Source organism: Sus scrofa, chromosome 3 (assembly GCF_054392235.1).
Source record: "Sus scrofa isolate SSC_HxYL_T2T_F1_AM1 chromosome 3, Sscrofa_HxYL_maternal_Yorkshire_Landrace_v2.0, whole genome shotgun sequence".
Lineage (NCBI taxonomy): Eukaryota > Metazoa > Chordata > Mammalia > Artiodactyla > Suidae > Sus > Sus scrofa.
Window position 1 is genome coordinate 2,751,230 of NC_139385.1, and position 14,926 is coordinate 2,766,155.

The 14,926-nt window shown below is 43.6% G+C and overlaps 1 protein-coding gene across 7 annotated transcripts in view; it reads left to right on the plus strand.

Moving 5' to 3' along the window:
- The window catches only part of SDK1 (sidekick cell adhesion molecule 1), an 823,726-nt gene that overhangs the window by 312,792 nt on the left and 496,008 nt on the right, over positions 1-14,926 (plus strand). For all 7 annotated transcript variants that reach the window (XM_085016314.1, XM_085016312.1, XM_085016308.1 and 4 more), the window contains exons 3-4: positions 10,758-10,864; positions 13,293-13,440. In XM_085016314.1, the coding sequence (XP_084872440.1) occupies positions 10,758-10,864; positions 13,293-13,440 (255 nt within the window). The remainder of the gene's footprint in view (positions 1-10,757; positions 10,865-13,292; positions 13,441-14,926) is intronic.

Genomic DNA, 14,926 nt, shown 5'->3' on the forward strand with positions numbered 1-14,926 from the left:
AAAGTGTTTTATCAGATTCCATTGGATACATTTAAAACGGTGAGGTGAGAGTTTTCTGTTAACATGCCAAAACATGCACTATGCCATTATTGTATGTGCTTACACTCGTGTATGTTAGAGCAGTTGTGGTGTCGACTTAAAAACATGCAAGGAGGTTAAGCTCTTTCTGCGGTGATCTTTACACGAGCACATTTTCCTGTTAACAGACCCTAGATAATCCTCCAGAAGACAAAGCCTTGTTGGTTGTATTGAAGCAGGATTGAGGAGGTGGTTCATTGTCTGTCGACCCTTAAAATAAGGTGGATACTTCAGTACCATTTCAATAGAAATGGGTTGTTCTGAAGCAGGAACAATTTGGGTTAAATGTGCTAAATTATGTTCTGTTCACTGAGGGCTTCAGACACTGAGATGGGTTATCAAGGATCCACTGTATTTTGTCATCATTTTTTCCAAGATATAAAACCTGTCTAAAAATCTGACGCTATTTTTTCAAATTACTGTTTCATCTGCTTCCTTCCAATAAGTACCTTCAGCTGTCATCTGTTAACCTTCACGAGACTGCTGTAAGTTTCAAATTGAAAAATATGGATACTTTAGGAAAATGGTAGGTCTCTCCTACCTGAAGTGGGGTCCCTCTTTCTCCTCCCCTCCACCCTTTGGTGTCAGTTATAAGAATGCTAAAGCTCAAAAAAGCAAAGACTATAAATTCGCCTTTTCCATCTTTGACTGAAAACAGCATCTTCTTTGCTGCTTGTGTTACACACCGCACAGTGAATGTTGGTGAGTTTCGGATATTGCAGAGTTCATTTTGATGCTTACATCCGTGTTTAGGCACAGGTGGCTACAGGGGGAAATGACCGTGGTTGAGTGAGGAAAGCTGTGTGTCGCAGGCAGAATTGTATCTGGATTTTGTTTTCCCCAGCAAATATTTACTCCAAATTATTTTCTACTTTAGGATAAAAAAATATTTTGAATTATATTCAACGTATATAGCCAGGAACTTCCAAGCCAAGAATTATGCTAGGCACGGCACGCATGATTAAAACGGGAGGAATAATCAGATGCTCTAAACTACTGAAAATCTTAGCGTCTCCTATGTGATCTGTCTCTGTGGTTCCATTTCCGCTGCAGTATAAACAGGAGAAATTTGATGGATGTTTATTCTTCTTATTTCAATAAACCATAGGAATGGTTAAGGGAAAAGTTACATCTTATAAAGGCTGAAAAATTCCACGATATCAATAAAATTTATTAAATACCTGGGAATAGCCTTTATAAGCATGAGTAGAACATACATGACGTAGAAAACCCCACTGAGAGGTAGAAAGGAGAATTCTAGACAGGAAATCTAAACAACGCCAATCCCGGACAACGTCTGTGAAACAGTTGTTTTCAAGGTGTGGACATGAGGCCACGGAAGGCGTGACGCCTGGGAGATGGAAAAGCAAGACCTTGAGCCCCGTGGCCGCCCGGCTCACAGCTCAGAGAGGATTTCCAGGCTGAGAGGGAGAGCGCTGGTGAAACCCGGAGGCATCCCGGGTCCGAGAGAGCTGGGGGCTCAGAGAGGTCAAGGCGGAGCGCTGGGGAGCCGAGAACACGCTCCGGACGTCTTCAGAGGAGCCTGAGCACAGAGCAGCTCGCTCATGAGCACGTTCTCACGGGAGGAGCTTGCCCACGGCCAGGGAAGGAAGGGCCCAAGCAGTGGCAGCCTGATGCCCCTGGCTCACTCAGGGCTCGGTCAAGTGGCTGCTCTCAGCCTCGTACTTCGTGGCCTTACTGGATAACGTGTACACAAGCATCCTGGGTCTCTAGCAGGGAATTACTAACCCTGGACCAAACGCAGCTCCAGTCCTGCCTTAGAAATCTTAAAAGCAAGACCAGAAAGGATCAGACTGTTTGCAAGTACCTTTGCAATGTCGGAGAACAAAGCTCAGGAATATTTATTGGGAAACAACAGTGTCTAGTACCAAACGGGGTAAAATTCGCAGTGTCTGGAATCCAGTCAGCGTTTGTCAGGTGTATAAAGAGACAGGAAATTATGACCCATAATGAGCGAGTCAATCAGTTGCAACCAAAGCGAAGCTGACACAGATGTTAGAATGAGCAGACAGAGACACTGAAACATTGCCACTGTATCCCCTGTGATCAAAGTTCCCGAGAGACATGAAAGGTATTAAAAGGCAGAAATCCAACTTCCAAGGGGGAAACCTGAATGTCTGAGATGAACGCACATTGAATGACTATCAGCAAGCTCAGCACTGCAGAAGAAATTAGTAAAGATACAGCAGTAGACCTTATTGAAAGTGAAAGGCAAATGGAAAAAAAACAAAGAAATCAAACACAACGAAAAGACAGGACAACCTCACATGGCCTATTGCATGTGTATTTGGAATCCCGAAGGAGGCAGAGGTGGACTTACTAGCCAGTGCAATAAGGAAAAAATAAAATAAAAGGCATCCAGAGTGTAAGCGGAGATGTAGAAGTGTCTTTTATGGAAGGCGACATGATTGTCTACGTAGAAAATGTGATATTGAAAAAAGCTGCCAAGTCTAGTGTGTGTTTAGTGACATTACAGGATACATGATGAACATGCAAAAATTAATTATATTTCTGTACACTGGGAAGAATACAATTATATATGTAAATTATATGCAATTCATTTATATGTATTTTATATATGCTTTATATAACTATATGTACGTATAATTTTAATAGCTTAAAAAGATCTTAGAAACCGCTCAAGGGATTTGTAAGATTTTGACACTAGGAACTGCAAAACGTTGCCTGAGGAGACAGAGTAAGACCTAAGTAGATGGGCAGATGCTCTGTGTTCGGGTGTCTGCAAATTCAGTATCACCGCCACATCTGACTCTCCCAGATTGAACCTTTGGCGAGTCCTTTAGGCTTAAGGCCCTGAGGCAAAGCACCTGTCGTGCGTTATCACGAAGCTCTTGGGTGGGACTCCTCTACATGTTTTTCTGTTTTGTTTTTAATCTGCTGAGTCCACAACTTGTCAAGAAGAAAGACCTGTTTGAAAAACCTTTTAGTTTTATTATTTTTATGGCTGCCTCATGGCATATGGAAGTTCCCAGGCCAGGGACTGAATCCCAGCCACAGCTGCGACCTGGGCTGCAGCTGCAGCAATGACAGGTCCTTTAACCCACTGCACTGGGCCAGGGAGCAGACTTCTGCCTCTGCAGCTCCCTGAGCCGCTGCAGTTGGATTCTGCACCACAGCCGGAATCCCCGGGAACCCTTTTGACCTTTGCTGTTGTTGTTTTGTTTTGTTTTGGGACTTGCCCATTGTATGCGGAAGTTCCTGGGCTGGGGATCGAACCCTAGCCGCAGCAGTGACGTCGCTGGACCCTTAATCCTCTGAGCTGCTGGGAACTTCAGAGAACCCTTTTCTTCAGTGAAACATAGCCAGTTGGTTTCTTCATGAACCCAACACACTGAGCCTGGCTCCCGTCTACACCTGCACCTTGCCGCATAAGGTGGAGTTTCCCGAACCCCGTTTTCAGTCATGCTTTTCTGCTGCCTCACTCTCCATTGGTCCTGGCCTCTCTGCGCTGCCCAGCTCACAGCAACGGCAGGTTATATTTTGGCTCTGATGAGCTAGTCCTGCCCATTTGGGCTAAAAGCAGTAGAATGCTTTCTAGGCCCCAGCTGCTGAAGGCTCGGGGTAGCTTTCTGCTTTCCTAGTACTCCGGATGTGAAAGGTTGGAGCAGTGGGGTCAAGCTCTCCACCGGATGTTGGCCTTTCTTCCATAATCACACAGTTAGAGTTGGGAGCCTTGGCATTGGCAAGCGGATTTCCCATTCTGAAGGCGTCCCGTCCTCTTGTCCGTCTGCTTATAAGGAAGGGGGAATGAGCCGTGGCAGATGAAAGCAGGTGGACTGTTGCTGTCTCATTCCTCATCCCCGGGTAAGACTCTGACCTGCAGGGCTTACGGGCCATGCGTCTGCGCCGCGTGCCTGATTTTGATCTCTCCTGTTGACGTGGCGTGTCCCAGGGCTTGTATCCCTGCCGCAGAGGGCCGTGTTATTTGTATGTATTTCGGATTTTAATGCACTGCCATTTCAACTCCATGTGGTCATCGCAGCTAGAACTGTTTCTAGAGGATTTCTGAAGCAGGATTAGCATTGAGCTTTGAAAACTCTTGTTTGGATTGAGAGAATGAATTCTGCTTGGTTCATTTGTCTGGGGGTCGTTGTGGAATCTTAAGTGAAGAGCGTCAGCCAGAATGACCACACAAGTCTGGCACATGATTGCCGGCAAATGCTTCCAAACGAGACAAGTTTGCTTTTTAGTTCACGTCTCTAATTTGCTTACGCCAATATCGTAACATGTAACGGGTTGTCTGGGTCGGCATCGTTTCGACCGTGGAAGCTAACGTGGCCCCATACTTAACTCTTGGTGTGATGCTCCTGGACTTTTTTTTTTATATATAAATGTCTTTAGAGAACCGGGCAATACTAAGAATTGTCAACAGAGATGGAATGAGGATTTTTCAGCTCCCCCGAATCCATTTCTTCTGGAACTCCTTTCTCCCTGACTTGAGAGAGCGTCTTCTCCTAAGGCCGGATCTGACGGACTAGTTCCCGTCCTGAGTCTGTTTCGCCCGTTGTGACTTCTTTCCTTTTCTGCCTCCGCTTTGATAATAGAAGGTAGGAATGGATGAAGAATGAATGAACCCAAAACACTGTTCATGTTCAGAGGAAATCACATAAACCACAGTCCCGGAAGAAGAAGCTTCGCAACACGTCAGGGTTAACGCTGGGTGTTTTGGGTTGGTTTTTATAAATGTGGGTCAAGGTTAAACGCAGTTGTGCGTGGCGGGCGGATCCCCACACCCACTGATCCCGGGGGGCTTGTGGTCTCCAGTTTCTCTTCCCAGACACCTGTGGCAGGTCCCATGGATGCCTAGCCCGTCCCCAGCGGGGACCTGTGTATTGCTGCTTTCAACTTAATACACATTTTTTAAGTACATGAAACACAGATTAGAGAACTTTTGTGAATATAATGTTCCTTTCAGCTAACTTCCATCTTTATCATGCTGTTTCCTTTAACTTCATACCAATTAACTCTTTTGAAAGAATTCAACACATAACCCTCGACTGGCTCAGTGTGTAGGACCTCGTAGTGAGCTGGACCCATCTTCAAATTTTTGTGTCCATCTCTTTCTCAGCCAGTTTCAGTCTGGCTTTTTTTTTTTTTTTTCTTCACTGTTTGCTTGAGGAAAAAGCCAGCTATGGACTCATTCCACTTTTGATTATTGCTTTGTTTTTAAATTTTATACAGGAAATTTATAAAAATAAAATTGAAAATTATTTATAATCTTGTTTCCATAAAAAAAAAGTAGTGCCAAGAAGGATTAGGTATTTTAGTTTCGTATTAGTTTTTTTCTTTATTCTTTTTTCACGTTAAAGGTAAGAAAGGGCTTCGGGCCAAGATATGTAAGTATGTTGTAGAACTCGGTTTATTTTCATGCACGATAGGTATTTTCATACCTGTGTAAAAAATTAAAATTGTGGGGAATAGTCTTACCTGGAGTGGCATAAAATGAATGTGGACCCCCCCCCAAAAGAAAAAAAACCTTGTACCTAATTTTAATGAGTATTAAAATTTCTTGTTACGGATTTTGTCCCCCAGGGAGAAGTACGGGTTTTCTCCTCTGTCCTGAAGATGTGATTTTGTCATTCTGAACCAGGATAGGGCTGTGTAGTCCTGTATCTTAGAGCATCTAACTTGTTGGGAAGAACTGCTCAACAGTAACTGTTCTAAAACAGAGTATTTTGTCAGAAATTTTCTAAGATTTTAGTGGTTCATGTCAAGAGTACTCCTTTTAACAGGGCAGTTAGTCTCAGTTTAGGGGGTGACTCTTTAGCACGTAATGATTCTTGGTGGTTAACCAGGAAGCCCTGATTTTTAAAAAAGAGATGATTCAGTGAGGCATTAATCAGTTTTTTCTGTGACCATGGCAAGTACCTAGTAACTTAAGGTGTTATCAACCAAAATTATTTTGCATCGTTTTGGGGAATTCTAGGACAAGCCACACAAACCTTCTCTCACTGAAACAAAAAAGGAAGTTGTCGCCTGGACCCTGGGTCGCTTTTATGGTCATCGGGCTGGCTGGATGCTGGGCAGGACCCGAGTGCGGCAAGCCTGCCAGAGCCAAACCACCCCAAGAGCCAGTCCCCTAAGGGTCCTGATAGACCCTGGTTGCCACTGCTTGAGCCACAGCCCCGAGCGGCATTGGTCACTTGCACTGTTCCCCTGACCAGGGTTCCCCCGCCCCTGCTTTTGGACAGATCCTGACCTGTGCATCCCAGCCCCACATCTGCAAGTCCAGGGTACGTGTGTCCAGTGATGGTGGGGCGTCTCACGCCTGTGGCCTGTCAACACGGGGTCTGCCTCCACCAGGACTCGTAGCAGGTTAGTCTCCTAAGCCAGGGGCCTGGTGCAGAGCCTGGGCAGAAAGGGAGGCCAGAGGTCCGCTCCAGGCAGGGCTCGTCAAGCAGGTGTTCACAGACTGAAATGGACTTACAGCGGCTTCCCAGGGAAGTTGTAGGGTTGTTCTTTTGGCCCATTCCACGTGACAGTTCAGAACTCACTTATGCTCCTACAGAGCAGAAATGACTTCTCGTTTTTGTAATCATTTATTTATATACATATATATTTTTTTTTCTGCTGTACAGCATGGTGACCCAGTTATACTTACATGTATACATTCTTTTTCCTCACATTACATATTCCGTCATAAGTGACTAGGCAGAATTCCCAGTGCTACACAGCAGGATGCTAATCCATCCCGAAGGCACCATTCTGCTCTGTTTACAGTCGTCAAGACAGTGTGGTGCTTAGGTTGTTTCCAAGTCTTGGCTGTTGAAAATAGTGCTGCAGTGAACAGTGGAGTACACGTGTCTTTTCGAGCCATGCCTGTTAACAGAGGAGTGGATCAAGAAGAAGTGGAACATAGACACAATGGAATATCACTCAGCCATTCAAAGGACAAAATACTGGCATTTTCAGCAACATGGGTGGACCTAGAAATTATCCTGCTAAGTGAAGTCAGTCAGGCAATGAGACACCAACATCAAATGCTATCACTGACATGTGCCATCTGAAAAAAGGACAGAATGAACTTCTTTGCAAAACAGAATATTGGGACCTAATCAAACGGACAAGCTTTTGCACAGCGAAGGAAACCAAAAAGAAAACAAAAAGACAGCTTACAGAATGGGAGAAAATAGCTTCAAATGATGCAACTGACAAGGGCCTAACCTCTAAAATACACAGACAGCTTATACGACTCAACAGCAAAAGAGCCAACAACCCAATTGAATGGAATTTTTTTTTATTTTGTTTTTTTTCGTTATAGCTAGTTTACAGTGCTCTGTCAATTTTCTGCTGTACAGCGTGATGACCCAGTTACACATACAAGTATACAGTCTTTCTTCTCACATGATCGTGCTCCATCATAAGTGACCAGACATAGTTCCCAGTGCTACACAACAGGATCTCATTGCTTATCCATTCCACAGGCAAGAGTCTGCATCTGTTAACCCCAAGTTCCCAGTCCATCCCACTCCCTCCCCCTTGGCAACCACAAGTCTATTCTCCAAGTCCATGAGTTTCTTTGCTGTGGAAAGGTTCATTTGTGCCATATATCAGATTCCAGATATAAGTGATATCATATGGTATTTGTCTTTCTCTTTCTGACTTACTTCACTCCATATGAGAGTCTCTGGCTCCAGCCATGTTGCTGCAAATGCATTATTTTCTTCTTTTTATGGCTGAGTAGTATTCCATTGTGTATATATACCACTTCTTCCTAATCCAGTCATCTGTTGATGGACATTTAGGTTGTTTCCATGTCTTGGCTACTGAGAATAGTGCTGCAGTGAACATGCAGGTGCATGTATCTTTTTCAAAGAAAGTTTTGTCTGGATATGTGTCCAAGAGTGGGGTTGTTGGGTCGTATGGTAGTTCTATGTATAGTTTTCTAAGGTACCTCCATGCTGTTCTCCATAGTGGTTGTACCAGTTTACATTCCCACCGACAGTGCAGGAGGGCTCCCTTTTCTCCTCACCCCCTCCAGCATTTGTTATTTGTGGACTTCTTAATGATGGCCATTCTGACTGGTGTGAGCTGGTATCTCGTGATAGTTTTGATTTGCAGAGAAATGGACTTTTAAACCCTTGGTTTTCTTGTGATTTTGTGTTAGATTTTCTCTGATTTGCTCTTCTTGATAATGAACTAGCCCCGGAAAACATTCTGTTAGTCTAGTAAATTCTGCTTTGACACAGCAAATACAAACATTCCCTGCTGTGCTTATTTGAAATGGGAGCAGGCATTTTCTATATTTTAGTGGCATATGGTGCTAAGATTTTATCATACTTTCTTATAAAGAGCCAGGAAACTTTCTCTGCTTAAAAACGTGTGTTTATAAACAATAGGTTTGCAGTGAATATTCCCATCTGTTGGATGCGCGTAATTTGTGTAGGGCTCCCTGTAATAGGTGGATTACTTTGCAAGTTTTTGGTATCTTTTTTCCCTGGTGAGACATTAGACTAAAGAGACGATACAAAACAGCATATGCCTAATATTCAGTTTTGTGTCTGTTTCTCCTTTACTGTTTGAAGGCAGTGCTGTTTTTGTTCCTTAGTACATAGGATTGCTGCAGAAATTCAGAAGAAAATCTATTCAGGAAACTGCAAAAAAGGAAAAATGGATTGAATAGCAATCATATAAATATGGTTATGTTGCAGTGATGAAACTGTTCTTAGGGTTTTTCAGACATGTACTCCAATAACTTGTGTTCTTTCTTTTCCCAAAAGTTTTCGTGACTTTGTTTTAACCTGATCTCAAAAGCTCCCCCTTATTCTAATCACAGTGTGTAATAATCAAAACGGCTGATCCTTCCCGTCTTGATTTGTAATTTAAATAAATGGCATTGACTCTGCGTGTGTAGTTTGGTATTGTTCTGATTGTCTTCACTAATTAATTTTTTTGTTTGAGAGAAACCATTCCTCAGAAAGGAATAAAATTTTGAAGACCCAAACTCAGCAGTATTTTTTTCATAAAATATTTTATTAAACTTTCAGTGGACTCTCAAGATGGTTATCAGAGGAGAAGCATACCTTGATTAATATTTGCTTAATAATGAATTACCTGTATTGTCCAAATGTTTTATTCACTTAAAAAATTATGCCTGTCAGTTCCTTTTTCATGTTGACTAACTGGACACACTGGAATAAAAAGATGAGCCATTGGGTGAATATAAGTGATTTCAAGGTACGCTTAGGGGAACGCGTACTTGACGTCTCTTAGTTGATGTTTTCAAGTTTCTCTGATTATACTTTATACGAGGAAATACTTTAAAATTGAAGATAACTATAACCAGAGCATCTTTTAAGAAAAGGATAGCATCGCTCTGTTTTCTTTTTCAGAAAGGAGGCTACTCTTTGATTGGATTTTAGCTCTCTCTTTCTTTCTTATGATAGATACCCTCCCATGTGTGAAAAGTATCCAGGACTCAAGACTCATTCTTGGTTTTGGGTGAACATGGCCTAAAAATCAATGAATGTGCTCTCCTAAGTAGCGGGAACGGTTTGAGCTCTGGAGGTGTAGGACCCCCTTCAGGTGGCCTTCGCTTTTATGTCCTGCTTGTTTATGGATTTTTTTTAAAAAATCCTGCATTATAAAACCACCAGTACACCTAAGCGAAGGCTTTTATGGAATCTGTATCTTCTAACTACTTCTTTTTCTCCCTCTGTAAAATTTTACTGACATTTTTATTTTTATTTATTTATTTATTTTTTTTGTCTTTTTGCTATTTCTTGAACCACTCCCACGGCATATGGAGGTTCCCGGGCTAGGGGTCCAATCGGAGCTGTAGTCTCCGGCCTACGCCAGAGCCACAGCAACGCGAGATCCGAGCTGCGTCTGCAACCTACACCACAGCTCACGGCAACGCCGGATCGTCAACCCACGGAGCAAGGGCAGGGACCGAACCCGCAACCTCATGGTTCCTAATCGGATTCGTTAACCACTGCGCCACGACGGGAACTCCCTTTACTGACATTTTTAGAAAGGCATTGGTGTGAGGGATGGTTACTTAACAGGCACAGGAAGGGAAAATACAAATGAAATGGCCTTTCAGTCACTCAGGAAAGTTTTTAAAGTTGACGCCAGGCCTTTGTGGAGTAAGCAAGGGACGTGTGTAAGGCGTTAGGCGATGTCTGCTCGCTGTTGTGAGTGGAGGGGGGAGCAGGGCCGAGGTGGTGTCACTGATGCCATCCGTATCTCCTCCTGCGTTGTTTGAACTTTGATGCACAGTAACACAACACATTGTATTCAACCATTGCCAGTTCTGCAAATAATTTTTACAAGTCCTGAGAAAACTACAACATACGGATTGAAAGGTCTGGTTTTAGTGTGATGACTTTCATCTACCAACATTTCTCACTCATTCAAGCAGTCACGTGCGATACCTACTCCAGGTGTGGCACCAGGGGTACAGTGATGAACCCGATGGGTCCAGAACCGAGCTACCCAGGATGTTTACAGCCTAGTTGGAGAGCAGATAGCAATGCAGTGATCTCACAAGTAATTTGCAGTTGCAGTACGTGCGTGGGTCGGGACAGGATGGCATAGATGTTAGCTTATCAAAAATATCAGTTGAGCACCTCGTAGGTGAGATGGTGAGGCTGTCCAGACGAGGAGCCATTAACACTGCTTTTTGGTGTTGGCAGGTATGTTATTCCGTCTCTACAGAGGCTGGATGCTGGGTTTTACCGCTGCGTGGTTCGGAACAGAATGGGAGCGCTCTTGCAAAGAAGATCAGAAGTTCAAGTCGCATGTACGTGCACAGTGAGACGATCTACAAATGTGAACAAAACAGGGTCTGTGGAAGGCTGATCAAAACCTCCTTTCACCGCGGTGGAAGCTGGGTTTCTGTCTTGGGTTCTATTGGGAATAGTCTAATTGCCAAAATTGGGGGGAGAGAGAAGTAAAGAGCTGGTGTGGCTGGTCTGAGGATGCTGAGCGGGCGAATGAGGTAAACGCTGCTTTTTTCCGTAGTTCCGTAGATGAAGGGCCCTGGAAGGCACCCTGGAGAGTTTAGTGAATATGAGAACGGCGCCTTCTGTTCTGTGAATGAGCTGTTCTTAGCTTTTATTATTTTCCCATTCACGTGTCCTTAAAATCACAAAATGAAACCTAATTCGATAACCTCTTATCCAGTTGTAATCGGTTCTTTGCGGCGATGACTGGTTTAGCAGCGCTTCGGCTGCACAGCAGAAAGTACCCATCGCTACAGGGAATGGGGAGAGTGACAGAAGGGGTGGTTGCAGGCGGGGAGCCCGGGCTGGGGTGTGGTCTCGGGGAGGGTGTGGGGAGGGGAGGTGGCCAGTGCAAAGCATCTAACACTCTCCCAGTTCAAAATCCCTGCGGGCAGCGTCCATCTCCGATGGCCTCTTTGTTTCGTTATCTTTTTAATCTACGGCCAGACCTGTCTCTTCATTTAAAAGAAAGCGCAAAGTGTGAAGAAATTTTAAATTACATATTAATATGTCATAATAGACTTTAGAGAACTCTGAAGAGCTCTGGCAGCCAGTGACGACAGCATTTTCTCATTAGTTATTTGACCCCAGTTAAGGCTTGTACTTTTCAGCGTTACTGCTTAATAAAATAATTCCTGGTGGTTCTGTTTTTCTACTCTATTTGCTGGTGACTGGGTAACGTGCTGATGCTGTGCATGTTTAGTTATGGTCTTAATGATTAGGAAGGCTTACATTTCTCTGACTTGTGGTGGTGAAGCCACTCAACTAAACCCATGTGCAGAGTAATTCAGAACTTTTCTTCAGTTGAAGAATTGAAAACATAATTCATAAATAAAATATTATTATCGGTACCCCAAACATATTTGAATAAACTTAGAATCTGTTACGATATATTAAATTCTAGTTTGTATAATAAAATTTTAGACTTTTTCCTTATTTATTTATTTTTTTTCCCCTTTTCAGGGCCACACCTGCGACATAGGGAAGTTCCCAGGCCAGGGTTCAAACTGGAGCTACAGCTGCCGGCCTACACCAGAGCCACAGCAACGCCAGATCCAAGCTGCATCTGCAACCTACACCACAGCTCATGGCAATGCCAGATCCTTAACCCACTAAGGGAGAGCAGAAAGCGAACCCGCGTCCTCAAGGATACTAGCCGGGTGCGTTACCGCTGAGCCACGACGGGAGCTCCCCCTTTTGAATGATGTATTTCCTTGTCTCTATGTTTATCTCCAGCAGTAGATTTTCTTATCTCTCTCTTCTCCTTCTCTTTAATAGCAAATTTCACTTAATTTTAAAAAACTTTTTAAATTTTTTTCTAATCTGTGTCGTTAGTTTCATCTTTTTTCCTAGACTGTTCAACGCTGCTGTAGCACAGTAAATAATTTCCTTTGCATCACACCTCTGCTGACAATAGAGATCTTTGATGATCTCTTGCCACTTTGTGTGCATTCAGTGCATTCAGACGGAAATGGCCTGTACATACCTTTTCAGTGTGTACACACACGTGTCTATACCTAATCATAATACGAAACTTTTCAAAACTTTCCAGTGGGACTAATTTAAAATTGGCCGCTTGTACCCACATTCTCAGGGCTGGGGTTTCTCCTGTGAGGCCATTTTTAAAAAAAAAAATATTGTAAACCAGTAGCACAAACATTGGAGCAAAACCTGCCTGTCCCACATTAGGTCAGTAGTATGGGGCTGAGAGACCCCTTTAAAAATGAATCAATAGTTTCAAAATATTTCTCCCAAAACATCTTTTGGGGAGCATTCACCCCCAAAACAGAAGAAACTGGGCAGGACCACAGCAAGTGCCTGGGTAGAACCAGCTCGAGAGATTTGGGAGCCAGGAGATGTCTAAAAGGATGTTGTTATTCTTTCCATGCAAACACTTCATGTGGCACGAGGATGCTTTTCCACCGTTTATCTCAATATTAAAACCGGTTGCGAATGTTTCATCGTGTTGCCGCAGCAACACAGAGAGCAGGAAGTTCTGCTGATGGATGCGTTTCCTGGGCACTTGGGCGGCCCGTGGCTTTGCCTCACGCACCGCTTCACCCCCAGATCTGCACTCATCAGCATTACCATTCATCTCTTGTCTTACTGCTTAATTAGAGCAACAGTGGTGACTTTGCAATAAAACACAGTTATCGCCATGTTTGACCTGTGGCCCCCTCAAAAGTTTCCCCCAACTGAAGAGGTCCGATTTTTTTTTCTGTGCAGATATGGGGAATTTCATGGATGCAGAGCAGAGGAAAACAGTCTCTCAAGGGCATGCAGCTGTCCTCAACCTACTGCCCATCACCAGCTGCCCCAGACCTCAAGTGACCTGGTTCAGAGAAGGGCACAAGATCATTCCAAGCAGCAGAATGTGAGTCGTTCCAAACTCGCACGTACCGCTTATGACGCGTGTTGGTACCATTTACGTATTAAACATACCGGTTAAGCTTTGCAAAGAATAACTTAGTCCGGTCGACCTATTCCAGTCCTTCGAGAACAGCTATTGTAAGGCTGACTTAGAAATGTTTCAGCAGTTTAAGAAAATCGTCACCTCACATTATTCTAATTCAGTATGCCACCTGCCCTCACTAAAGCACCCTGACTTCCTCTTCACGGTGCGTCTTGTTGGGTTTTGTTTTTCTTTTTTTCTTTTTTGTTTTTTGAATGCATTTTTTGAGACGGCATTGTCATCCTGAGTTGTGTTTAGCTCCAAGTGCTAATTTAATGAGTGCTGGTATTTACTATAGAGCTGTGGGGGCTTTCCCCCCTTTTCCCTGAGCTGTGTTTGATTCTGCTTTCTCTGACGATAAAACAGTAATTACTGCTTATTTCTCTTTATCTTTTCATCCTACCATGACAGTTTTATGTCCCCTCGACTAATTAGTGGTTCACCCATCTAAGGCGGAAGAGTTGCTTTGTGATTAGTTAAGCATTATTTCAAGGTGTTCTTGCCTTTCTCACCTTAAAGATATTTATCTAAGGCCGCACAGTTTCTTCATTTGGAGCTTTCCGTGCTTAAACAGAACATTTAGTCTATATTTCATACGTGGTAATTTCCCAAGGCAATTTATAGGCAGTGCACTAAACAGAACAGCTTCAAGGAAGGACCGGTACTTCTTTTTTAAAAAACCTTTGTTATGGATGCGTGGTCAGTGTACAGTGTTGTGTTCGTCTTGGGCGTACCCCGTGTGGATGCTACACGTGAAGAAACGGAATCACTTTGTGCTTTGTGTACGTAATTCCCTTTACGATTCTCTTCCCTTGTAGGTTAGTGCAGAGTTCTGAGTGTGGGTCTCCGAGCTGCACCGTGGGTCCCCGCTGGTCATCCGTGTTATGTGTGGTAGTGTGCACATGTTCACCCGAAAGTCGGAATTAATCCCTCCCCAGCCCTTTCCCCTTTGGTGACCCTAAGTTTGTCGTCCGCCTCTGTGGGTCTGGTTGGTACCTAAGTTCATTTGCATCATTTTTTCAGATTCCCCGAAGTGATTTTGTATGCCATTTGTCTTTCTCTTTCTGGCTCACTTCATTCAGTAGGGTAATCTCTTAAGTCCAAGAGGTGGACATTTCTGAAAGAATCACGCAATGCTATAAGCTTGGGCTACAAGTCAGATATTTACGCCATTAGATGGTTGCTCTCAGAAAAAAAAATTTTGTGCGAAGAAAATGCTTTTATTGTTTTTCCAAAAGGAATACAGATGGTTGAATAGTTTTCACCTGTACGTCCTCCTCACCCGAGCACCGCGCCTCAGTCCTTCTCTAAGCTCAGCATCCCTGCTCTTCCCAAACTTAGACATGCGCCCCTGCTGCAGCCTAGCCTCTGCTCAAGCTGATTTCGCAAACCTTTCGATTTTGCTCAT